The 27,120-nt window shown below is 30.0% G+C and overlaps 1 protein-coding gene across 2 annotated transcripts in view; it reads right to left on the bottom strand.

Moving 5' to 3' along the window:
* Nucleotides 1–26,374, bottom strand: part of LOC132736250 (filamin-C-like) — a 48,822-nt gene extending 22,448 nt beyond the window's left edge. For both annotated transcript variants that reach the window (XM_060723347.1, XM_060723346.1), the window contains exon 1: nucleotides 26,181–26,374. In XM_060723347.1, the coding sequence (XP_060579330.1) occupies nucleotides 26,181–26,216 (36 nt within the window). In that variant the 5' untranslated portion in view covers nucleotides 26,217–26,374. The remainder of the gene's footprint in view (nucleotides 1–26,180) is intronic.
* Between the last annotated feature and the right edge of the window lie 746 nt (nucleotides 26,375–27,120).

Genomic DNA, 27,120 nt, shown 5'->3' with positions numbered 1-27,120 from the left:
CTCGATGTTATGATAAAGACAACATAAACTTGATATAAATATGTTGAGGTTGGCCAAGAATGCCATCATTTCATTTTTAATATAGATATCAAACTTCGAGAACTCCTGTGATAAAAGTTACTGTAAATTGAGATGTTTTAAGATATCATCACCTTGTACTTAATCATTTGTGAAATGTAACAAAACATATTTCATCATATTCATGTTTGTTTGTGAAACACACATGCACACCTTCACACCCACGCAAGCAAATCAGCGCACGTTCTCTTGCTAATTTAGGGACTAAATCATTTCGTTGTATGATCATTATATACATTCGTGTTTTATTAATGATTAGTTATATGGATAGTTTTATTACTTGTCAAGCGAGTGATTCTACATTGTACATGCATTGTATTTACAAGAACAGAAGCGAATACAGGACTTTGTGTTAGTGGGAGCATATTTTTAGGACGACTGTCCCATGATTAGGGATCTTGGGGCCTCAGATACTTAGAAGTGTAGACACTCTGTACTGATGCCCTGGTTATCGTACTTGCAAGACATTAAGGAGCGGACGCCAGCGCCCAGAAACACCACCTAATTAAATCTGAAAGTTACGAATTTAAAACAAATAAAATCTGTTATTTAAAAGTTGTAAATGCGGTTCTGCAAACTGTGCATTTAAGTTCAATCAAAAGTCGCATCTGACAAGAATCTAATAGTACTTTCACAAGATTTGTATAACAATGAAAACTTTTAATTTCCCTTTTTTAAAGAGATTGATAGAGATGGGTTCAAATAGTTTCATTCTTTCCCCTTTTTTTAACTTTAACGCATACCTTTTGGCCATCGGGAATGGATGTTCAACAATTCTTAAAGATATTTGCCTAAACAATCTGAATATCCATTTTTAATAACCTCGATATTCACAGATGACATAATGATCAACTCATCACGACGTTTTAAGCAAAGAAATCATTAAAACTGTAACCTTCTTTTCTCAACATATATTCATATTTGAAAGTTTTCAAATTCAAACTGACGCCTGACCTTGTTATTCGGCCTTGTAGTGTAGTAGAATATATAAGTACTTTAAGCGCACTAAACGGAAATATGTTGATCGCTTGTTCCTCTTGCTAGCCAAAATGTACATCATTTACGTCTCCCCGACACTATGCTAGACATTAAATACATTCACATTTTTGCTTGGAATTCATTTATGTAGATAACCGGTCGTTTCCTATAAGAGTTTTAGTTATTTGTCATCTTTTTCATCTTTTTCGTCTTCACTGTTATGGTACTTTAATTCTTGACAACATATGTTTTTATTGTACAATAAGTCAATAATATAAATATATTTTGATTAGAGTAACATGGTTGGTAATATTAATTTCACTGAAATTTGTCACTATGATTATCGTAAAAGTGATCAGTGTATACGTTGTTATTGTTGTTTTTTTTCTCTCTACAATCTATATACACCTTCGCAATTTTACATTGCACACATCTGTAGTCAATTAACTGTAAAATATTTTAAACATTTGTTGGATGTTGATTTTACACTTAATTAATTGTAAATTAAATAAAGCATGTTGTTTTATTTCTGATTACCGAGCAATTTTGTAATATCATATTGAATATGACAATGAACAAACATAACAATGGGGAACATATTTTTATTATAGTAATATGCAAAAGATTTACAGAGATGAAAGATGAAAGGGTGACATTCTTGGCACACAAAGCCCTGCTAATTTCAATTTTATGCTGCCTCAATGGAAGCAACAGATACATAACAAATACTTGGCAAAAGTTGAATACCAATATGTGTTGTTTTTTTACGAAACATTTCTCTTCTTACTTTCAGTTTTATTTTTCAAGGCATTTAAAAGTTGAACATACAATAATGACTAAAGACTGATTATCATCACTCCGTACAGATGTCATACCAACTCTTGTAGCCTGAACAGGCATTACTGTTAACTGCTCAATTTTGCATTTATTACTTATATATTTTAACTAGTAATGGACGAATTTAATTTTTTAAAACAGCGCAAATCCATTCTATAAATTTAACAAGAAAAAGAATAAATACGTATATGTACACAGTAAAATGAATGTACCGAAATACATGTACTAGATAATAAAGCTAGAATAAGCGGCAGTGTAAGTCATTTAAGTAAACTGTTTTTATTACCACGTAAATATGCTTTAAAATCATCACCAGTTTGTAACACGCTATTAGCATATTTTACGATAATTTTAGAACATTATTTTCTCCTAAACTTTTGGAAGAGCATTATTGAATTCAATTTTCGAATAACAACTTTTCTTCTTTTTTTATCAATAAAACAAAAAATTATTCTAAAATGTTATTGTTAGAATATATGAGAAACCTGATTCACAAGGAAGGAGAGCATTCAATGGACGCAGCCCCCAACAAATGCCAACAACACAGAACAACCGACAATTAGGAATTTTCAAGAAAAATACAAAATACAGTATTGCATTCAAGTTGCTTATAAAAATAGTCAAAATGCATTCATTACATTCTTTCAAAATTCCATTTTATTTAGTTAAATTTTTCTCTCATCTTAATGTTTTGTCGTTCAGGCCGCCATCATTCCTTTACTTCACAACATTTCATTGAATGGCACAAACGTGTCATATAGAAAATTTCATGGTCACCGCCGTATGAACACATCTGTGGTTGTTTCTAATTCCATAATTCCAACATTCCATCATTGCCTATTTCCATGTTAAAATGTTGAATTATGCTTAAGGCGGTGCTAGGGGTGTGGACGGAAAATAGCTTGCAGATGGCACTACCGTCAATGAAAGGCCATAATCAAACTGAGCCTACAACATTATCTTTTTGTCCTTTTTTGACGTTCCCTTAGGTTTTTTATTTGATATGCTAAATCATCAGAGCATTTATACAGAAAGAGGGAAAGGAATCTATAAAGAACATCCAAATCGACAGATTATTGAAAATGTTGTAGGCTCTATTTGATTGAGCCTGTTTCCAGCATGGCTTAAGCAGAATTATTTCGAAACATCTGCAGATATGTTCATATACCACGGCTCCCCTCGGACGTTTGATTTGTCCTTCAAAAAGTCTTATACTTCAATTATTTTAATTACTTTTATTTTATTGTAAAATATTCTTAAATACAATCAAATTAACATTATTGGTAATGTCTGAATGTTTACAATTATTGTTGCGAATATATCATTTCAAATATCTAAAAGGTTTAACTAGCATGTGGTATACAAAATCTTACAATATTTTAGTGCAGAATGAAATGAATTACGTAGTGCACAAGAACTTACTTCATGATATTGGAATGAAATCTGCATTCGCCTAAATTTAGTTGGAGATTTAAATAATAAAATTCGATCAGATGGGTAACAATATCTAGGATTGTAAACATTTTATAAACAAACAAACATATGTTGTTTAAGGCTATTGATAAATATCATATATAACCAGTTCAATAATAACAAACGCTTTTCTTTGGCTTTCAATACATTGCCTTCTTTAAAATAAAGATACATTTATAAAATAACAAATAACAATTTTTTTTTCTTTCTGATTGTTAAATATCATAGCATACTTACACTTTAAGGCCCTTTGAGATCGCCCTGTTTTGCCCGAAAGTTATCCTTTTCAAGCTTTATGAGATACAGCTTATACGACTTTTCCATATCTAATTCGACACCAGAAGAATGAATACAAACAAAGAAAAAGACTCTTTCTGTTAAAAATGACTGCAAAGCGGTCTTTGATGTGATCAGGATTGAAATTAAGCCATTGACTACGCTCTATACTAGGTATCTAACACGCATATAGCGTCTGGGATAAATATAAAGAAGATAACTGCCCCGCATGTTCTAACAATGAATCTGGTTAGATTATCACTCCTTCAACGACACCTTTGAAGGCGTTCATTGAGCGCCGCCTTCCCTTGTTGATCTTGTTTATTATATTCCTTACAACATGATCATAAAATTTGTGATAACAGCTATATCTTGAAAGTTTTCATTTGTAAAATATAGAGCTTCTAAACAACAATTCATAGATTCTGTTTTGCAAATATACATGTAAAATTAAGACAAGCCTTGACTAAGCACCTAAGTAGAACATCATTGTGAGTGATCTAAGTTAAAAGCTACGTAATCTTGAAACAATTTTAGACCGGACTGACAGGTTTGGCACAAAGTAAGCCACTAATGTTTGTTAACATGTTGATAAATGCAGCAGGTATTCTGGTTTAATGCAACCATCACAGTGTATGCAGAGAACTGGCTGTACATAACTTAGAAATAAAATGATTAAGAATTTGCTGACAAAAGCAAACGTCTGTTTAACTCTAAATAATTGTTGTTTTTGACGTTTTTTTATTTATTATTATTCTATTATTTTAATTGTTGTTGTTGTTGTTCATCTAGTATAGTTTATATGAAGTAAACTTGATTACTTTGATACAGTATGACGAAGATAATAGTTCAAATATTATACAATGTTATAAAAAAAAAGATAATAGTTGATAATTTATAGATATTGTATGGGACATTTTTTGTTGTTGTTGTTTTTGTTTTATCATTATTTAAACTGAACTTTCAGTTGAATCTAGGATTCACAGAACATTTAAAATTGATCTCGTACAAACAACTGTAGGTTATTGTGTTATCATAATTTTTGACATGAATAAATATTTCAACTTTGATGAAATGTGAAAAAGGGGAAAAAAGACAAACTTTCCTTACGCAATATATTACTTTTAAATCACATGCTGAAGTTGAGGCATAAACAGATTGATGTGTGCCAAGAATGTCATCCTTTCATCTTTTATATCATTTGTTAATTATAATAAACTTATTTCCGCATTGATAAGATGTAATCAATGATAAATTGAGAAATTTAAAAATGAAGGTGTTTCATATACTGTTAGAATATATCTAGATGTATTTGAACTGGTTCTTACAATAGTGAAATATTGACATATTACAGGTCTTACAGGGATCATTGATACCAACAAGTGTTGAGAATTGAGTACCGCTCAAGCCGGTGCTAGGGGTATTGAGGGATGTGCACTTATTCATTATCCCTCATGTACAGACTCAATCAAACCGAGTCTGCAATTCTTATGTTATTTTGTTGTGATTAATGCTTCCGAGGGATCGCTTTGTTTCCAGAATTATTTACAACATGCCAAACTAAAAATGTTTAATGGATGACACTGGCAAATTCAAGCCTTTGTCCATACCCAAGCACCGACGACTGAAAATGTTGCAGACTCGGTTTGATGAACGGCAGTGATTAATGCAAACCTGCGTTCACACCCTAGCACCGATGGTTTCCACCGATAGGTCCTACGCACACTATTATATGTGTAGTTTATGACCTAGCAGCGGACAAAACTATTTGTTTTGAGATAACCAATACTGTTTACTGCTTCTAAGAATTATGATATTCCAGCCTTGAATGTACTGTTATATATAAATTTGCCAGTTAGATAAATGATAATCTCCCAGAAAAACTGTTTCTTGCTAGTATTAGTACTTGGATGTAGGCCTAACACATAATCGGTGTCTCTATTACAGTACTGTCCAGTTATGTTATCATTGAAATACAATGTGTGATACCGATGCCCCTCAAATATGTCCATTGCTTATAAAATTTGTTAGTTTTAAACTTCAGTGTCTCATTTATAATTTTGTCTGAACTATTTCCTAAACACAAGCACATTACATGTAAGAGATCAGAAGTGACTTAAAAAGTTTTTTATCATTTTTCTATAGTCTTTCTCCCTCTAGCACTAATAATTTTATTATTTTTGAACGGTTTTCTCCTTTTGAAGCGACACTGTAGTAAGAATACTTTTACCCAAAGCTCAGAATTTTTGGTAAGAAACTTTTTTGTTTGACTAAATTGTTTGTCCTCTGTCAGAAATACTTTGAAAATTTGTTCCTCAACTTCTATTCATTGAAATGTTTTGCCTTAAATCAGAATTTAACATTAAATATGTGACTAATGAACTGGACCTGCTTTTAATATTTCGAGCTATCCAGTTTATTTTCAAACTGAAATATACAATTTGTATACCCGGCGTACAATAACTTTAAAAACGATTCTTTCATTTTCGACTATTTTTCGCACAAATCATCGGCTAGCAAAGTGCAGAAAACAAGTGGATCGTTGAAGAAAGTAGAAACAATTAGCTACATCCAAGACGCAGTGATCGGTTTACACAAGGAAAAAAGGTAAAAAATTCGGTCATTTTGTCATGCAGCAAGAAAAATGCAATTATTAGAGTATTTGATATAAAGAGAAGCAAACCTCAACGAAATGAAATTGACTTCTATTACCCAGCTGGCCTTATTCTTTACCAGAATTCTTTCGTTTCACAAAAATTTCAAACAATATTTTTCCGATTATTGTACATATCATTTTTCATGGAACAATGTTATGCTTACAAGTAATGGCATTAGCTAACGTAATTTTGGATCATCCCACGCACGTATAAAAGCAAAATAATGTACGATATGCGCTAACTAGAGATCTTAAAAATGAAATGTTTTCCAAGCCTTTAGTTCGATAAAACCAAATTATAGTCGCACTGAACGTTTTCTTCTAATTTGAATAATGAAAGAATCATCAACATTTTATCGTTTTATCTTATAACATCATGATATCTGAATGCTGCTGTTATGTTGTTGTTGGTAAAGATGGTGGTGTTGAAGGATACATACCTTGCGTATCCCCCGCTCTTAATTGTTCATAGACAATAACGTTCATTTAAATTAATGAAGTCATGCGGCACAATTATTTAGATAAAGCACAATCATCTGAACATGTAAGTTTTAACCATGATGCATTATGCATTATGTCTTGGTTTGGTTTTGGAACAGCCGAATAGTTCTTTAAGAGATTTCAGTTAGGAATACCTAAAATAAAGCAGTCAACAGTCTGGTCCAACAAAGCATATAGGTCTCATTGCCGCGTCAGTTTACTTTTCCCAATATCTTTATTCAGAAGTTTTAAAAAAACTCGTTCAGAATCTAATCCCATATTTGCGTAGTATTTGCTATGTCTTATTTCAAAACCACCAGTTTATAAAATCGAAATTTATTTTTTCATTTCTATTCTCTTTAGATATGTAGTCACAATTTTGTGTCTTGATCTATCCTGTAGGACATTGTTCCACTGGTAATTATCTATATAGATCAATAGAAAAGTCGAACCAACAGCAAATGTAAAGCAAGAAATCTCCAAATATAAAGAAATACAATTAAATATAAATAGTTTGTAAATAACCAAGTTAGTGTTTCTGTTCATAATTGTGTAACAATATTTGAAAAACAATTAGGCATAAAATAAAGGTGGCAAAAGTAAGACTGAAATTTTTAGTTGTTTTCTAAACACTTTTGTTATTCATGCAAGTTTATGTAAAACAAAATATATAATTTGAAAACTGATTTTGATATCGGCAAAGTTGTTTACCCTCTAAAATTGCAGAAGGACAAAGAAGACTGTCAACTCAGAGGTGGACAGTTTTCCTTATTTAGTTATAAGTCATCTTTTTCATCTTCACTGTAATGGTACTTTAATTTTTGATGTATCAGTAAATACTATAAATATGTTTTAATTAGAGTGACATCGTTGTTACTATTAATATATCTAATATTTGTCACTATGGTTTTCGTAAAAATGTTCGATGTAGAAGTTGGTGTTTTACTATAATGCAACCGATCTACATAAACCATTATATACATTGTAATCTCTAGTCAATTAACCGTTAAACATTTGTAGCATCTTGATTTTACAGTTAATTAATTAAATAAAAGCTTATTGTTTTATTTCTTAATTACCGAGTAATTTGTTATATTATAACGGAAACACATTCCTTGTGAGATCGGTTAATTATAAGTACATCAATGAAACTATTTATATTTCATTTTGTTTTCCTTTGTATATGAAAACTTCAAAATTGATTCAAATGTCTTTTTGTATACATGTATACCCTAAACTGTCTCAGGTTCAGATGTTTCCATACTTAATTCTAATAAAGTAAGTAAATTATATATCAAAATATGCTTAATTGTAGAACAAGGACATTGAAATCGTATAGAAACCTAATGAATAGTTAATTGACAGCATTATATATACATGTATTGAAATATATATATAAAAAAACCATCAGCTCCATAATTAGTTTCAACAATAATGAGATATATACATGTTTGTACATCCGCGTAGTCTGATCAGGATCCAAGCTGTTTGCTATCAGTTTCTCTATTTGTTAAAGGGTTTGTTAGTGAACAGCATGGGTCCTGATCAGGCTGGTCTGGATCCATGCTGGTCGAAAACCCATTATGTTGGTTTTGTCATGGCGCGACTCAAATAATAATGACTGCGAAGCGGTCTTTGACGTGACCGGGCTTGAAATTAAACCATTGACTAACTACGCACTACCATTAGGTAGCTAACATGCACACATATAACGCCTGGTTAAGTAAATAACGCATTAGAATAAAGAAGCTAACTTTCCTACGTGTTCCAACAATGAATGTGGATAGATTATGACTCCTAAGACGACTCCTTAAATCGTAGAATTTGTGATAACAGCTTGTACTTGTACTTGTAAAATATAAAGTCACAAACAACAATTCATTCATAATTGATTCATTTTATTCTGCTAATATATCGATATGTGTAAAATCTACACACAAGCTTTTGACTAAGCACATAAGTACAACATCTTTGTGAGTGATCTAAGTTAAAATCTACGTTATCTTGAAACATTTTTAGACCGGACTGATAGGTTTGGCACAAAGTTCGCCACTAATGTTTGTTTCCATTTTAAAAAAATGCAGCAGGTATTCTGGTCTAATGCAACCATTTCACACAAACAGTCGCACAATTGCGTCAAAGTGTATGTTCACTGGTAAGAGCTGTAGAAATTTGCTCTCAATAGCAAGCGTCTATATAACTTTAAACCATTGTTGCTGCTGATTGAATTTTGTTGATGTTTTTTGTTTTTCTCTGCTGTTGTTGTCTTTGAGGGGATTGTTTTTGGGTTTATTTGTGCATTTTTTATCTATTTTCACAATTGATTATCTGGTATATCATACAAGAACTTGAGAACAAGAGCATGATTTTGTCTTAATTATTTCATGCAGGATGACGAAAATAGATCAAATATGTACTCAAGGTAATCAATATTTAAATGATTATTATCGTATAAAATATTACTGTTCTGTTTTGGTCTGTTTTTGGTGCCTCACTTAAATTTATAATTTCTGTATGAAAATTCGTTTTATGTTTGTGTTATCATTATTCAAACTGAAGTTTCAGTTGAGTCTAGGATTCACGGAACATTTAAAATTGATCTAGTACAAACACTGTATGGTATAGTGTAATAATAATGTAAGAGATGAATAACTATTTTAACTTTGAAATGTTAAAAAAAGGAAAAAAAGCAACTTTCCTTATGCCAAACATTACTTTTATATCACCTGCTGAAGTTGAGGCAGCATTAAATTGAAATAAACAGATTGATGTGTGCCAAGAATGTCATCTTTTCATCTTTGTATTATTTATTTATTATAACAAACATAATTCTGCATTGATAAGATGTAATCAATGATAAATTGAAAAAAAAGTGTTTCATACTATTGAAGTATATCTTCATGTATTTGGACTGTTTCTTACAATAGGTAAATATTGACATTTTTGAGGCCGTTCAACATGGCACACCTGAAAACGTTGCAGACTCGTTTTGATGGACGGCAGTGGTAAATGCAAACCCACACCCCAGCACCGACGGTTTTCGCCACAATATTCTAAGTGTAGTTCATGAGCTAACAGTGCACAAAACTATTTGTTTCAGATAACCAACACTGTTCACTGCTTCTTTGAATTATGATATCCTAGTCTAGAATGTAGATCTACTGTTATATAAATTTGCCATCTAGATCAATGTTAATCTCCCAGGAAATCTATTGTTGCTAGTATTAGTACTTGAATATAAAACACAATTTCTTAAATAAATCTGATGTCTCTGTTATATGCAGTACTGTCCAGTTATTTTATCATTAAAGTAAATACAATTTTTGTATGATACCGATGCTACTCAAATATAGCTATGTGCTTTGCTGGTATAATGTATTAGTTATGAAGTTTAGTGTCTGGGTTTAAATATGATATTCATATTTTTTTTCTCAAATAATTTTATACATAGAAACACATCAGATAACAAAGGACAGAAGTGACTACAATATTTTATAACAATTTTGATTATTTTTATGAAGCTTTTGCTATTTCAAGGACTGATAATTTTATCATTTTTGAACAGTTTGCTCCTTTTAAGCAACACTGTTTAAAGGATACTATTCCCTACAGCTGAGTTATTTTGGGTAGAAATACTTTCATTCTTTTTTGAGTATATTTATAAATTGTATGACCTAGCTTGGTCAGAACTACTGTAAAAAATGTGCCACGTTAGGAAATGTGTTTTCAAATTCTTTTCATAGTTTCAAGTTTGGCCTGAAATAATAATTTAACGTTCAAATGTATATAATGAACTGGACCTGCTTTGGACATTTTTAGCTATAAACTTTATTTTCAAAATGTCAAGCAATAAATATACAATGAGTATACCCGGCATGCGACAACTTTGAAAACAGTCCTTTCATTTTCGACCATTTGTCGCACAAACCGTTTTCCATCGGTTAGCAAAATGCAGAAAACAAGAGGTTCGTGGTAGAAAGTAGAAATATTTCATTTTTTTATCTAGTCGTCAATCTAAGACGCAGTTATCGGTCAAGACCAGAAAACAGATCATCAGTCAGTCTGACATGCAACAGGAACAATACAATTATCGGTATGGAGAAAAGTTCGCAAGGAAATGAATTAACTTAGTACCCAGCTGGACTTGTTCGTAACCATGTCATTTCTGTTAGAATTCTTTCGTCTCACAATAATTTCAAGCAATATCATTCGCTTATTGTATCCATTATTTACATTAAACAATGTTATATTTAGAAGTATCAGCAAAAATCCATGTAATTTTGGGTCATCCTTCACACGTAGGAATGAAAATGTGCTATGCGCTAGCTGGAGCTCATGAAAATGTTTTCGTTCGATAAAAGCCAAAATATAGTCGAACTAAACGTTAATGAAAGAATCGTGAATTTTTATCGCTTTATCTTATAATATTATGACATCTTAATGCTGTTGTTATTTTTGTTGCTACCGTTGTTGTTGTTGTTTGTTGTAATGGTGGTGGTATTAAAGGATAAATGCCTTGCGTATCCCCCGCTCTTAATTGTTCACAGACAATTAAGTTCAGTCTAATTAAGGATGACATACGGAACAATAATGTAGATAAAGCACAAAATCTGAACATGTAAGGTTTAACCCTGATGCATTATGTAATAGGATGTTTCTTGATTCGATTTTGGAACAGCCAAAAAGTAATTAAAGGGAATTCAATTTGGGATAACTATAAATTTAGCAGTCCAATAATCTGGTTCGACATAGCATATAGGTTTCATTGCCAGAGAATTTTTAGCGTTTATTTTCCAAGTACATCTTTATTCAGAAGTCTAAAAGAACTTGGTCAGAAGTTGATCTCATATTAGAGTGGTATTTGCTATTTGTAATTGAAAAACCACCAGTTTATAAAACCGATTTTATCTTTTTTTCTATTCTTTTTAAGATATGTATGTAGTCACAATTTTGTTCATTAAGTGTCTTGCACTATCCTTCAGGACATTGTTCCGCTGGTAATCATTTTATATATCAATTAATAGAACAGGCGAACTAACAGCGAAATTAAGCTAGATTTGTTTAAAGATCCTGCATGTTTTGTGATTGATATTGTTACTGTGTGTATACCACATTTGCCAAAAATTATATATGTATATAATTATGCAAATAAAACAATTTTCAAACATCGAAGAATATGTAAAATGTGTACTGCAAATATTTGTGCACATTATATTTAATCAATAAATTATACGCATTCATTTCTTATTGGAAAATTTGACTTAGAATTTATGGAAAATAAATTTCTAATTACCTCCCTTTATTTACATGAAATGTTAAATTCGGTAATATCTTTATAAATAATGCTTATTGGAACTTACAATATTGACAAATCTGAATTTGAGCATCATATTTATGAAATAAAACCATGAAAAAAATGTGTTACAGGATCTTTAATGAAAGCTCCAGATATATAAAAAATAAAAATGAATATAAATAAATTGTATATATGATTAATAAAAGCTCCAGTATATAAAAATAAGAATGAATATCAATAAATTGTAAATAACAAAGTTAGTGTTCCTTTTCATAATTGTGAAAACAATATTTGAAAAACAATTAGAAACGCACTAAAGTTTGCAAAAGTGAGACTGAAATTTTTAGTTGTCTTCATATCACCTTTGTCATTCATGCAAATTTATGTAAAAAAAATCATTTGAAAACTGATTTTGATATCGACCAAGTTGTTTGCAGAAAGACAAAAAAGACTGTCAACTCAGAGGTGGAGAGATTACCTTCGATATTTAGTTATAAGTCATCGTTTTCATCTTCACTGTAATGGTACTTAAATTTTCTAAATGTATTGTAGGGTATTATCAGTTAATAATCAGTTAATTATATAAATATGTTTAAATTAGAGTGACATCGTTGGTACTATTAATATATCTAATATTTGTCACTATGGTTTTCGTAAAAATGTTCAATGTAGAAGACGTTGTTTTTTTTTTCTTATAATGCAACCAAACTACATAAACCTTCGCAATTTTACATTACATAATCTCTAGTCAATTAACCGTTAAACATTTGTAGCATTTTGATTTTACAGCTAATTAATTGTAAATTAAATAAAAGATAGTTGTTTTATTTCTAATTACCGAGTAATTTGTTATATTACATACGGAAACACATTCTTTGTGGCATCGGTTAGTTATAAGTATATCTATGAAACTACTATGTAGTCAATACTCCAAAAAATTCTTAATTGTAGAACAAGGCCATGGAACACGTTGAACATGGAAACCAAATGAATAGTTAATTGACAGTAATATATATACATGTATTGAAATACAATGTATATATAAAAATATACCGTAAGGTTCAATAATTAGTTTTAACAATATTAAGAAATACATGTTTGTACTTGAAAATAGGATACTTTATATTTTAACATATTAAACTCCAAACAAATATCACAATGAACAAACTTAACAATGCAAAAATATTTTTGTTATAGGAATATCAAACAATATTATAGAGATGAAAGATGAAAGGGTGACATTCTTGGCACACATTACGCTGCTTATTTCATTTTTATGCTGCCTCAATTTAAGCATCAGATAAATAACAAATACTTGGCAGAAAATAATAACCAATACATCTTGTGATTTATTTACGAAACATTTCTCTTCTTACTTTTTAGTTTCACTTTTCAAGGTATTTAAAAGTTGAACATCCAATAATTTCTTAAGATTAAATATCATCACACCGTACAGATGCCATGCCAACTCGTGTAGCCTGACCAGGCATCACTGTTAATTGATCAATTTTGCATTTAATACTTATATATTTTAACTAGTAATTGACTAATTCAATTTTTTAAACAGCCCAAATCCATTATATAAATTCAGCAAAAAAAAACAGTAAAATAAACCTACCGAAAATACATGTACTAGATAATTAAGTTAGAATTAGCGCCAGTGTTAGTCATTTAGGAAATACAGGTTTATTAACACATAAATATGCATTAAAAACCATCACTAGTTTTGCATATTTTACGATAATTTTAGAACATTATTTTCTCCTAATCTTGGAGAAGAGCATTATTGAATTCAATTTTCGAATAACAACATATTGCAAGACTATACATGTACTACCAATTTTCACTGTTTTATCTCATTGAATTTTTGTTCTTATTACATCAATATAACTTAAATCATTTCAGCGAAAAGAAGATACAGATACTTTTATTGTAAGAAAATATGAGAACCCTGATTCACAAGGAAGGAGAACATTCAATGGACGCAGCCAGTTAAATGATCATAGCTTTTATATAGATAGAGGAAAACGGAATCCATAAAGAACATTCAAATCGACAAAAAATGAAAATGTTGTAGGCACGACTTAAGCAATGATATTAAGATGTTGAATTTAGAAACATATGCAGATATGTTCATATACTTCATTTATCTTGGGACGTTTGATGTGATATGCCTTCAAAAAGTCTTATACTTCAATTATTTTAATTACTTTTATTTTATTGTAAAACATTCTTAAATATAATCAAATTAACATTATTGGTAATGTCTGAATGTTTACAATTATCGTTGCCATTATATCATTTCAAATATCTAAAAGGTTTTACTAGCATCTGGTATACAAAATCTTACAATAATGTAGTGCAGAAGAACCTGTAATGAAATGAATAATGTACTGCACAAGAACTAATTTCATGATACTGAAATGAGATCTGCATTCAATTTAATTTAGTTTGAGATTGAAATAATAGAAATCGATCAGTTGGGTAGAACTATTCTAGGATTGTTAACAGGTTATAAACAAACATGTTTTGTTTAAGGTTATTGATAAATAGCATATTTATTCAGTTCAATAAAAACAAACGCTTTTTTTTTTTTGGCTTTCTATATATTGTCTTCTTTATAAAATAACAATAGCAAATGACATTTTTTTACTTTCTGTTTGTTAAATATCATGAAAGACTTACACTTCGAGGTCATTTGAGATGGCCTTGTTTGTCTTAAGTTAGTCTTATACAAGCTTTATGAGATACAGGCCATTACACTTATTTATATCTAGTTCGACTTGATTTTTTAAGTATTCGAGGAAAGAATACCCGCAACGAGAAAGACTCTATCTGTTAATGATGACTGCGAAGCCGTCTTTGATGTGACCGGGCTTGAAATTGAGTTAGTGACATTGTGAGTGATCTTAATTATCAGCTACGTTATCTTGAAAGATTTATAGACCGGACTGACAGGTTTGGCACAAAATAAGTCATTAATGTTTGTTAACATGTTGAAAAATGCAGCAGGTATTCTGGCCTAATGCAACCATTTCACACAGGCAGACGCACGCATGCGTCACAGTGTTTGCAGAGTACTGGTTGTAACTATAAGAAGTAAATGTTTTAGAATTTGGTCTACATGGCAAACGTCTGTAATTGTTGTATTATGTGTGTGTGTGCGTGTGTGCGTGCGTGCGTGCTTAAGTGTGTTTTTTGGGTTTTTTTTGTGTTTTTTTTTTTGTTTGTTTTTTTTTTTTTTTTCTTTTCTTTATGATTTTTTGTTGTTTTTGTTGTTGTTGTTTTCAGTAACGATAATCTAGATATATAAAAATAACTTGATGACTTTGATACAGTATGACGAAAATATTTCAAATACATGCACAAAGTTATCAAAATTATAATGATAATAATCGTATAAGATATTACTGTTTTGGTTCTTAAAATTTATAGATATTGTACGGGACTTCGTTATTTAATTTGTTTTATCATTATTTAAACTGAAATTGCAATTGAATCTAAAGTTCACAGGACGTTTAAAATTTATCTATTACAAACAACTGTAGGTTTAGGTGTACTAATAATTTGAGACCCCAACCTTGAAATGTTTAAAAAAACAAAAGGGAAAAAAGACAAACTTTCCTGATGCCAAACATCAGTTTTATATCACAAGCTCAAGTTGAGGCAGCATTAAATTGAAATAAACAGATTGATGTGTGCCAAGAATGTCATACTTTCATCTTTGTTATATTTATATATTATAGCAAACATATTTCCGCATTGATAAGATGTTTAATGCAACCATATAATTTTGTAAACGGAAGCACATCAGATGACAGAGGTCAGAGGTTACTACAATATTTCATAATAATTTTTTTTTATTCATTTTTTCTGTAGTTTTTGCTATTTCAAGGCCTGATAACTTACATCATTAATAAACAGTTTGCTCCTTTTGAGGCAACACTGTATAAAGGATATACTTTTCCCCACAGCTGAGATTTTTTGGGTAAAACTGTTTTTTGTTTTGAATAAATTGTTTGTCCTCTGTCAGAAATACTGTAAAAGATTGTCTTTGGAAATTTGTTACTCAACTTCTATTCCTAGAAAAGTTTGGCCTTAAACCACAATTTAACATTCAAATATGTAAAAAATGTACTGAACCTGCTTTGAACATTTCGAGCTATCCAGTTTATTTTCAAAATGTTTAGACGAAAGTTGAAGTATTTTGCTACTTATCGGTCAAGACATGAAAATAAAAACATTGGTAATTTTGACAAACAGTAGAAACAGCAAACCATCATGTAAAGGGAAATAATCTGCAATGAAATGAAATTAACTTCTAGTACCCTGCTAGCCTTATTCTTAACCATGCCATTTCTGTTAAAATTCTTTCGTTTCACGATAATTTCAAACAATATTCTCCAGTTATTGAATACATAATTTTGCATAAAACAATGTTATGTTTACAAGTTAAAAGCAAAAGTTAATGTAATTTTGAATCATCCCTCGCGCGTAGGAAAGAAAAATAATGTATTACATGCGCTAGCTAGAGCTCTTGAAAAAAAGTTTCCCATGTTCAATAAAAGTCAAATTATAGTCGAACTAAATGTTTTCTTTTTATTTGAATAACGAAAGAACTTTTTCGCCTTATCTTATAATATCATGACATCTTAATGTTGTTGTTATTTAGCTACTGTTGTTGTTGTTGTTGTTGTTGTTGTTGTTGTTGTTGTTGTTACTTGTGGTGATAGTGGTGTTGAAGGATGGATATCTTACGTATCCTCCGCTCTAAATTGTTCACAGACAATTAAGTTCAGTCAAATTAAGGATGACATACGGAACAATAATGTAGATAAAGCACAAAATCTGAACATGTAAGGTTTTACCCTGATGCACTATGCAATAGGTTGTGGCTTGATTTTATTTTGGAACAGCCGAATAAAAATTTAAGGGATTTCAATTTGGAAAAACTAAAATGTAACAGTCCAATCGGCCGCTCCAACATAACATTTAGGAATTATTGCCGCCACAGGAACTTCTTATTGTTTACTTTCCCCAGTACATCTTTATTCAGAAGTTTTAAATTAATCCCATATTGGCGTGGTATTTGCTATTTCTAATAAAAACCACCAGTTTACAATATCGATTATAACTTTATCTATTCTTTTAAGATATTTAGTCACAATTTTGTTCGTTGTGTGTCTTGAACTATCCTCGAAGGATTTTTTCATTGGTAATTATTTTATATATAATTAACAGCGATAGTGATAAGAGTTACGAAATCGGTGATAACAACTCGAGCCCAGAACTCGACACGAATAATGATTAAATGTATAATACTCGTAAAGCAATGAAGCACTTAAGATATTGGTATAAATTATTCTTAAACATGTCATTTCTGACAGAATTATTTCGTTTCACAAGACTTTCAAACAATATTTTCCGATTATTGTATTTATTATTTTGCATGAAACAATGTTATGTTAACAAGTTATATATAGTTAACATAATTTTAGAATAAAAATAATGCAGACAGGTGCTAGTCAGAACTTTCAAATTTAATGTTCTCCAAGCATAAAGTTCGATTAAAGTCAAATTGTAGTGGAGTTTAGTTTCTTCCAATTTGAATAACGAAAGAATCACCAACATTTTATCGCTTTATCTTATAATATTATGACATCTTAATGCTGTTGTTATTTTTGTTGCTATTGTTGTTGTTGGTGGTGGTAATGGTGGTGGTGTTGAATGATGAATACCTTGTGTATTCCCCGCTCTTAATTGTTCACAGACAATCAAGTTCAGTCAAATTAAGGATGTCAAACGAAACAATTATGCAGATAAAGAACAAAACATTTGAACACGTAAAATAGCGAAATGAATGTTGATTCTTCTCCCTTTTGTTTCACTCTGTTGTATTATGCAATAGATTTGATAGTTTTACGTTACTTTTAAATAGTTTTTATTTGATTTTGGAACAGTCGATTAAAGGATTTCAATTTGGAATAACTAAAATGTAGCAGTCTAAATAACAGTCTGGTCCAACATAGCATATAGGTTTCATTGCCGCGTCAGAGAATGTTTACTGTTTTCTTTTCCCAGTGCATCTTTATTCAGAAGTTTAAAAAATTCGTGCAGAATTAATCTCATATTGGCGTAGTATTTGCTATTTCTAATTTAGAAACCACCAGTTTATAAAATCGATTTTATTTTTTTTATTTCTATTCTTTTTAGATATGTATTCACAACTTTGTTCCTTAAGTGTCTTGAGCTATCGTCGAGGACATTGTTCCACCATTGAAAAGCCGAAAAAACAGCGAAAGTAAAGCTAGATATAATAAATAAAAGCTCCATATATATAAAAATAAAAATGAATATAAATAAATTGTAAATTACAAAGTTAGTGTTCCTTTTCATATTTGTGTTAACACTATTTGAAAAACAATTAAAACGCAGAAGCGTTTGCAAAACTGATTTTGATTTCGGCCAAGTTGTTTACCATCACAAAAATGCAGACAGAAAAAAAAGACTGTCAACTCAGAGGTGGAGAGTTTACCTTCGATATTTAAATATTAGTCATCTTTTTCATCTTTAATGTAATGGTACTTTAATTCTAGATGTGTTGTAAGGTATTATCAGTAAATCATATAAATATGTTTGAATAAGAGTGACATCATTCGTACTATAAATATATCAAAAATTTGTCACTATGATTTTCGTAAAAATGATCGATGTAGAAGTTGATGTTTTTTCTATAATGAAACCAAACTACATAAACATTAGCAATTTAACATTACATACATCTCTAGTCAAAAAACCGTTAAATATTTGTAGCATCTTGATTTTATGGTTAATAAATTGTAAATTAAATAAAAGCTTATTGTTTTATTTCTAATTACCGAGTTATTTGTTATATTACATGCGGAAACACATTCCTTGTGATATCGGATAGTTATAAGTATATCTATGAAACTACTAAGTAGTCAATACTCAAAAAAATGTTTTTTTTTTAAATTTTATTATGTACATAGCAAAGATATTTGATGCGAACTTGACGGTATATAATTATTATAATATAACAAACATAAACATAATTTATTCATCCTTCAAAATATTTCTTTTTGTTTTCCTATGTATATGAAAACTTTAAATTGCTTTAAATTTCCTTTTTGCATACATGTATAACCTAAACGGTCTCAAGTCCAGATGTTTCCATACTTAATTCTAATATAGTAACTAAAATATATATAAAAATTTACTTCTTAGTTGTAGAACAAGGCCATGGAACACTATGGAAACCAAATGAATAGTTAATTGACATGTATTGAAATATATATAAAAAAAATACCATAATATTCAATAATTAGTTTTAACAATACTATACATGTTTGTACTCGAACAATAGGATAATTCATATTTTAACATCTCAAACTCCAAACAAATATCACAAAGAACAAACTTAACAATGCAGAAAATATTTTTGTTATAGTAATATCCAACAATTTTATAGAGATGAAATATGAAAGGGTGACATTCTTGGCACACATCACCCTGCTTATTTCATTTTTATGCTGCCTCAATTTAAGCATCAAATAAATAACAAATGCTTGGCAGAAAATAATAACCAATACATCTTGTAATTTATTTACGAAACCTTTCTCTTCTTACTTTTTAGTTTCACTTTTCAAGGTATTTAAAAGTTGAACATCCAATAATTTCTTAAGATTGAATATCATCCCACCGTACAGATGCCATGCCAACTCGTGTAGCCTGAACAGGCATCACTGTTAATTGCTCAATTTTGCATTTAATACTTATATATTTTAACTAGTAATGGACAATTAATTTTTTTAAACAACGCAAATCCATTATATAAATTCAGCAAGAAAATAGTTAAATATATTTATTTAGTAAAATAAACCTACCGAAAACACATGTACTAGATAATAAAGTTAGAATTAGCGCCAGTGTAAGTCATTTAAGAAATACTGTTTTTATTACCACGTAAATATGCTTTAAAAACCTTCACTAGTTTGGCATATTTTACGATAAATTTAGAACATTATTTTCTCCTAAACTTGTGGAAGAGCATTATTGAATTCAATTATCGAATAACAACATATTTCAAGACCATATTACCAATTTTTACTGTCTTATCTCATTGCATTTTTGTTCTTATTACATCAATAAAACTGAAATCATATGAGCGAAAAGAAGATACAGATAGTTTTATTGTTAGAAAATATGAGAACAATTATTCACAAGGAAGGAGAACATTGAATGGACGCAGCCCCCAACAATATCCAGCAACACAGAACAACCGACAATTAGGAATTTCAAGAAAAACACAAAATACAGCAATGCATTCAAGTTGCTTATAAAAATGGTCAAAATGGTTCATAACCTCTGATCCTCTTTCAAAATTCCATTTCATTAAGTTCCCTCTCCTCCTTATGTTTTCTCTCGTAAAGGGCGCATGCATTGCTTTACTTCACCACAATTTATTGAATGGCACAAACGTGTCATATTGAAAATTTAATGGTCACCGCTGTATGAATACATCTGTGGGTTTTATAATTAAATAATTTTATCATTTCTAATTCCAATGTTTGAATGTTGAATTCTGCTTAAGCCGGTGCTAGGGATGTGGACAAACAATAGCTTGCAATTGCCACTACCGTTAATGCACAGGCTAAATCAAACTAAGTCTCCAACATTATCTTTTTGTCCTTTTAGAAATTCTTTAAGGTTTTCATCTTTTATTTGATACAGTTAAATGATCATAGCTTTTATATAGATAGAGAAAAACGGAATCCATAAGGAACATTCAAATCGACACAAAATGAAAATGTTGTAGGCACGACTTAAGCAATGATATTAAAATGTTGAATTTAGAAACATCTGCAGATATGTTCATATACTTCATTTATCTTGGGACGTTTGATATGATATGCCTTCAAAATGTCTTATACTGCAATTATTTTAAGTACTTTTATTTTATTGTAAAACATTCTTAAATATAATCAAATAAGTATTATTGGTGATGCCTGAATGTTTATCATTATCGTTTCCATTATATCGTTTCAAACATTCAAAAGAGTTTACTAGCATCTGGTATACAAAATCTTACAATATTTTAGTGCAGAATAAAACTTGTAATAAAATAAATAACGTAGTGCACAAGAACTTATCTCATGATATTGAAATGAAATCTGCATTCGACTTAATTTAGTTTGAGATTGAAATAATAGAAATCGATCAGTTGGGTAGCACTCTTCTATGATTGTTAACAGGTAATAAACAAGCATATAAACATATGCTGTTTAAGGTTATTGATATCAGTTTAATACAAACATACGCTTTTTCTTTGGCTTTCGGTTTATTGCCTTCTTTAGAACAAAAAAAAAACATTTATAAAATAACAAATGACTTTTTTTCTGTTTGTTAAATATCATGACAGACTTACACTTTGAGGCCCTTTGAGATCGCCTAGATGGCCCTTAAGTTTGTTTGTCCTATACAAGCTTTTTGAGATTCAGGCCAAAAGATTTATTTGAAAGCCATCTTTGATGTGACTGGGCTGGAAATTAGACCATTGACTAACTACACTTAGACGAAGAGCACTACCATTCGGTAGCTAACTCGCATATAGCGTGTGGATGAGTAAATAACGCATAAAAATAAAGAGGCTAACTGCCCCGCATGTTCTAATCTGGATAGATTATGACTCCTCTGAAGAGTTACTAAACAACAATATATTTATAAAATCTGTTGATTCATTTCATTTTGCAAATATACATGTAAAATAAACTCAAGCTTTTGACTAAGCACCGAAGTACAACATCTTAGTTAAAATCTACGCAGTCTTGAAACATTGTTAGACTGGACTGACAGTTTTGGCACAAAGTAAGCCATTAATGTTTGTTTCCATGTTGCAAAATGCAGCAGGTACTCTGGTCTAATGCAACCAGTTCACACAAGCAGACGCACGCATGCGTCACAGTGTATGCAAAGATTTGATTGTAACTTAGAAGTAAAATGTTTGAGAAATTGCTCCCAATAGCAAACGTCTTTTAAACTCTAAATAATAATTGTTGTTTTTGAGGGGTTTTTTTGTTGTTTATTATCATTCTTTTTTGAAATTGGTGTTTTTGTTGTTTTCAGTTATGATAATCTAGTATATTATATATGAACTAATCTTGATTATTTTTATGCAGAATGACGAAAGTAGTTGAAATATATGCTCAATGTTATCAAAATTATAATGATAATAATCGTAAATTTATGCATATTGTATAGGACTTCGTTTTTTTTTTTTTTTTTTTTTTTTTTTTTTTTTTGGGGGGGGGGGGGGGGTTGTTTGTTTTTTTTAAATATTATTCATACTGAAATTTCAGTTGAATATATGATTCACAGGACATTTAAAATTGATCTGGTACAAACATATGTAGGTTATGGTGTTCTGATAATTTTAGACATGAATAACTATTCCAGTTTTGAAATGTGAAAGAATGGGGGGGGGATACAAACTTTCCGTATGCTAGACATTACTTTTATATCACATACTCAAGTTGGGGCAGCGTTAAATTGAAATAAACAGATTGATAAGTGCCAAGAATGTTATCCTTTCATCTTTGTATTATGTATTTATTATAACAAACATTTTTTCACATTGATAAGATGTAATCAATTATAAATTGAGAAATTTAAAAATTAAAGTATTTCATACAATTGGAGTAAATCTACATGTATTTTAAATGGCTCTTACAATATTGAACTATTGACATCTTAAAGGTCGTTCAGCATGGGCAACCTGAAAATGTTGTAGACTCGGTTCGATGGACGGCAGTGGTAAATGCAAGTTTACACCCTAGCACCGACAGCTACCGCCGGTAGGTCCTAAACACCATATTCTAAGTGTAGTTTATTAGCTAGCAGGCTATAAAACTATTCGTTTTAGATAACCAATATTATTCACTGATTCTTAGAATTATGATTTCCTAGTCTAGAATGTAGATCATTTGCAAGTTAGATGAATGATAATCTCCTAGGAAAACTGTTGTTGCTAGTATTTAGTACTTGAATGTAAAACACAATTCTCTGTTATATTCAGTACTGTCCAGTTATGTTATCACTGAAATACAATGTAAGTATGATACCAATGCCACTCAAAGACAATTATGTTCTTTGCTTGTAAAATGTATTTGTTTTGATGTTCAGTGTCTGGGTTTAAAAATGATATTCATAATCTTGTCTCAAATAATGTCCTATACAGAAACACATAAGGTAACAAAGGACAGAGGTTACTACAATATTTTATAACAACTTTGATTATTTTTATGAAGCTTTTGCTATTTCAAGGCCTGACAAATTATTTTTGAACAGTTTGCTCCTTTGAGACAACACTGTATATACAGATGAGATTTTTGGGTACAAAATACGATTTTTTTTCGTGAGCATATTTATAAATTGTATGACCTAGCTGGGTCGGAAAGAATTCTTAAAAAATGTTCCATCTTTGGAAATTAGTTTCTCAACTTCTAATTATAGAAAAGTTTGGCCTTAAATGATAACTTAACATTCAAATATGTAAATAATGAGCTGGACCTGCTTTGGACATTTCGAGCTATCCAGTTAATTTTCAAAATGTATAGAAATATACAATTTGTTTACCCGGCGTACACCAATTAATTAACTTCAAAAACGTTCCTTCCATTTACGACCTTTTGTCGCACAAACCGTTTTCCGCCGGTTAGCAAAATTCAGAAAACAAGTGGTTCATGGAAGAAAGTAGTAATAGGTTGCTTACATCTTTTCATCAATCCGAATGCCACAGTAATCGGTCAAGTCGGTCTTTTTGACAAGCAGTAAGAAATAAAATGCAATCATCGGTGTATTTGAAGCAAAGGGAATATTCCGTAACGGAAAGAAACTTTACCATTTTATTTTAGTTCGATTGTGTAGGAAGCTATAAGCTATACACTTTCTAATCCGTTCCTGGAACCAACCAGTACTGAGCAATGAGTGTAAAGTTTCTTGCTCAAGGAAACAACGACTTGCCCCTGACGGGGTTTGAATCTATGCGGCTAGCGATCATTAGATAACTAGTCCGACGAGTTAACCAATCGGCCATGCCGCCACTGAAACTTCTTCTAATAAAAAACACCACTAGTTTACAAATTCGATTTTATTATTTTATCTATATTCTTTTTAAATACTTAGTCATAATTTTGTTCATTGAGTGTCTTGAACTATTCCAAAGAGCATTGTTCCACTGGCAATTATTTTATATATACATATATGTAATAGAAAAGTCGAAGTGACAGCAATAGTAATAAGAGTTTAGAAAATCAGTGACTTTAACAACTCGAGTCCAAAACTCGACCTGAAGTATTGAAAGCACATAAATGAAATAGCTTAAGCACTTACAGTTATTTATATACATTCACATTTAAGTGTTTTGCAAAAGAAATATTTTACTTCCGAAAAATTTCAATATTGTACAACTTGAATTATGTTAAATATCAACAACAGATATGAATACCTGCGAAATTTCTATAAAACTACTCGTATTGTATTATTACTGAAACTTCTGAAAGTTAAATCAGTGAAGTACCTCCTGGAAGTAACAAGATTTTACTTCTAAAATATTGTACTACCAAACATTTAAGTATTGTACTACTAAAAGTTAAAAAATTAAACTACTAAATGATAAACTATTGTACTACTAAAAGATATAAATATTGTATATATCCGAAAGTTTAACTATTGGACTACATAAAGTTTAAGTACTGTACTACAAAAGATTTAACTACTGTATTACAGAAAGTTAAACTATTGTACTACCAAAAGTTTAACTATTGTACTATCAAAAGTTTAACTATTGTGTCACCGAAAATTAAACTTATGTTTACCGAAAGTTTAACTTCTGTACAACCAAAAGTTAAACTATTATACTACCAAAACTTTAACTATTGTGTTTCTGAAAGTTAATATATTGTATTACCAAAAGTTGAAATATTGTGCTACCGATAATAAAACTTATGTTCTACCGAAAGTTTAACTTTTATACTACCGAAAATTAAACTATTGTCTTACCGAATGCTTAAAAAGTATACTACCAAAAGTTAAAATACTGTACTAACGAAAGATAGAAATTGCCAAAGGATTAACTATTGTACTACTAAAAGACAATAAAGTGTACTACCAAAAGTTTAACTATTGTACTAATAAAAGTTTAACTATTGTATTACTGAAAAGTAAAGTTTAACTTTTGTACTACTAAAAGATAAAATAGTGTACTTATTGTACTAATAAAAGTTTAACTATTGTATTACTGAAAAGTAAAGTTTTACTATTGTACTAAGAATTGGTCTGTTGTTTACCGGAAGTTTAAATATCATTCCAAAAAAAAGTATAAATATTGTGCTAACAAAAGTTGAATTAGTGTGTTTTCGAAAGTTAAACTATTGTTAAACCGATAGTTTAAATATAATACTGCCAAAAGTTAAATTAAAATACTGTACTAAAGAAAGTTAAAATATTGTTCAAATGAAAGTTAAACTACCACAGGATAAACTATTGTAGTACTTAAAGATAATAAAATAGTGTACAAAAAAAGTTTACCTATTGTACTACTAGTATTGTTCTACCGAACGTTTAAATATCATTCTACCAAAAGTTAAAATATTGTACTAACGAAAAAAGTTAAAATATTGTACTTTCGAAATTGTGATATTATACTACCCAAAATTTAACTATTCTACTACCAAATGTTAAGTATTGTACTACCCAAAGTTTAACTAAAGTACAACCCAAAGTTTAACTATTGTACTCTTGAAAATTAATGAAAATTAAAATAATCTACTGTTGTAAGTTAAAATTGCATTATCCAAAACCAAGACTAATTATGCCCTAGCTGTACAAATTAAAATATTCTACTACAAGTATTTGGGTAAATTTATGTCCAAAAGACATTAAACCAAAACAAAATAAAAATAAGTTTTTGAGAGACGTTTGTGCTTTTTAAATACATGTTTTAAGATGATTTTTTTCAATGTTAATATAAAATTTTATTTAAACAAACAAACAAAAAACAGACTTTATTTTATAAGAATAAATACTTACGGCTTTAACCTCTATTATAGCAGAATTCACCTCCATTTTAATTCCAAGTTGTTTTGTTTCTAGTTAATTAACTCCAATTAGAAATAATGTAGGATCTTAATTCTTCTTCCCGAATACCAGCAGGTATGTCGAACAGGTAGACTATCCAAATAGTTTCCGAGATGAGTCTCAGGGCGTCTAATAAACCAGGAAGAAACAATAGCCTTATCAGCCAATCATATCACCGTATTTCTGACAGTATCATGCAATATAGATGCGTGTAAATGTCACTAATTATTATCAAAATTGAAATGTAGTCCGAGTTAATATATATCTCACAAATACCTACATGTTTTATTACAAAAAATACTTAGCGACATAACAGAGTGATTATGCGGAGAAAAAAATGTTTATTTGGACGTAAAAGACATTGTTGATGTCACGATAAATGTATTGATAAAGTTTGATACCGCTCTTGTTTAAATTTAATACGTTACATGCAAGTTCGCGGACTGCGGATCAACTGTTCACATCTTGTAATTTGCGGACACCATTTCACACGAGATATAATATATATATATAATATATAAGAACATAATTATCCTGTAGGTACAGTGACAAAAAAATCAATAAAATATGTTAACAAATATATGTTCTCCTATAACTGATATGCTCTCACAACGATATGGAGTCAGAATATCATTTCTTAATTTTACAAACGCATTCACATTCATAAACATTTGATTTTTGTCTGGTACTCTGGGGATATTTTCATTTCTTGAAATGATTATTGCTTCAAAGTATATAAATATGTTAAGATAATTTACATTTCAAACGTTTTCAGCAATTTAGAAGAAAACTATCTCTCATATTTTCTTGGCACACGTAAAGAACACATGTAACTTGTTGCAAGCCACTATTCTTTATTATTAACATATGTTGTATATTTGAGCCGTGTCAC

Source organism: Ruditapes philippinarum, unplaced genomic scaffold (genome assembly GCF_026571515.1).
Source record: "Ruditapes philippinarum isolate M1 unplaced genomic scaffold, ASM2657151v2 ctg3974_1_1_1_1, whole genome shotgun sequence".
Lineage (NCBI taxonomy): Eukaryota > Metazoa > Mollusca > Bivalvia > Venerida > Veneridae > Ruditapes > Ruditapes philippinarum.
Note: the sequence above shows the minus strand (reverse complement) of the source record. Positions and strands in the feature narration are given on the sequence as shown.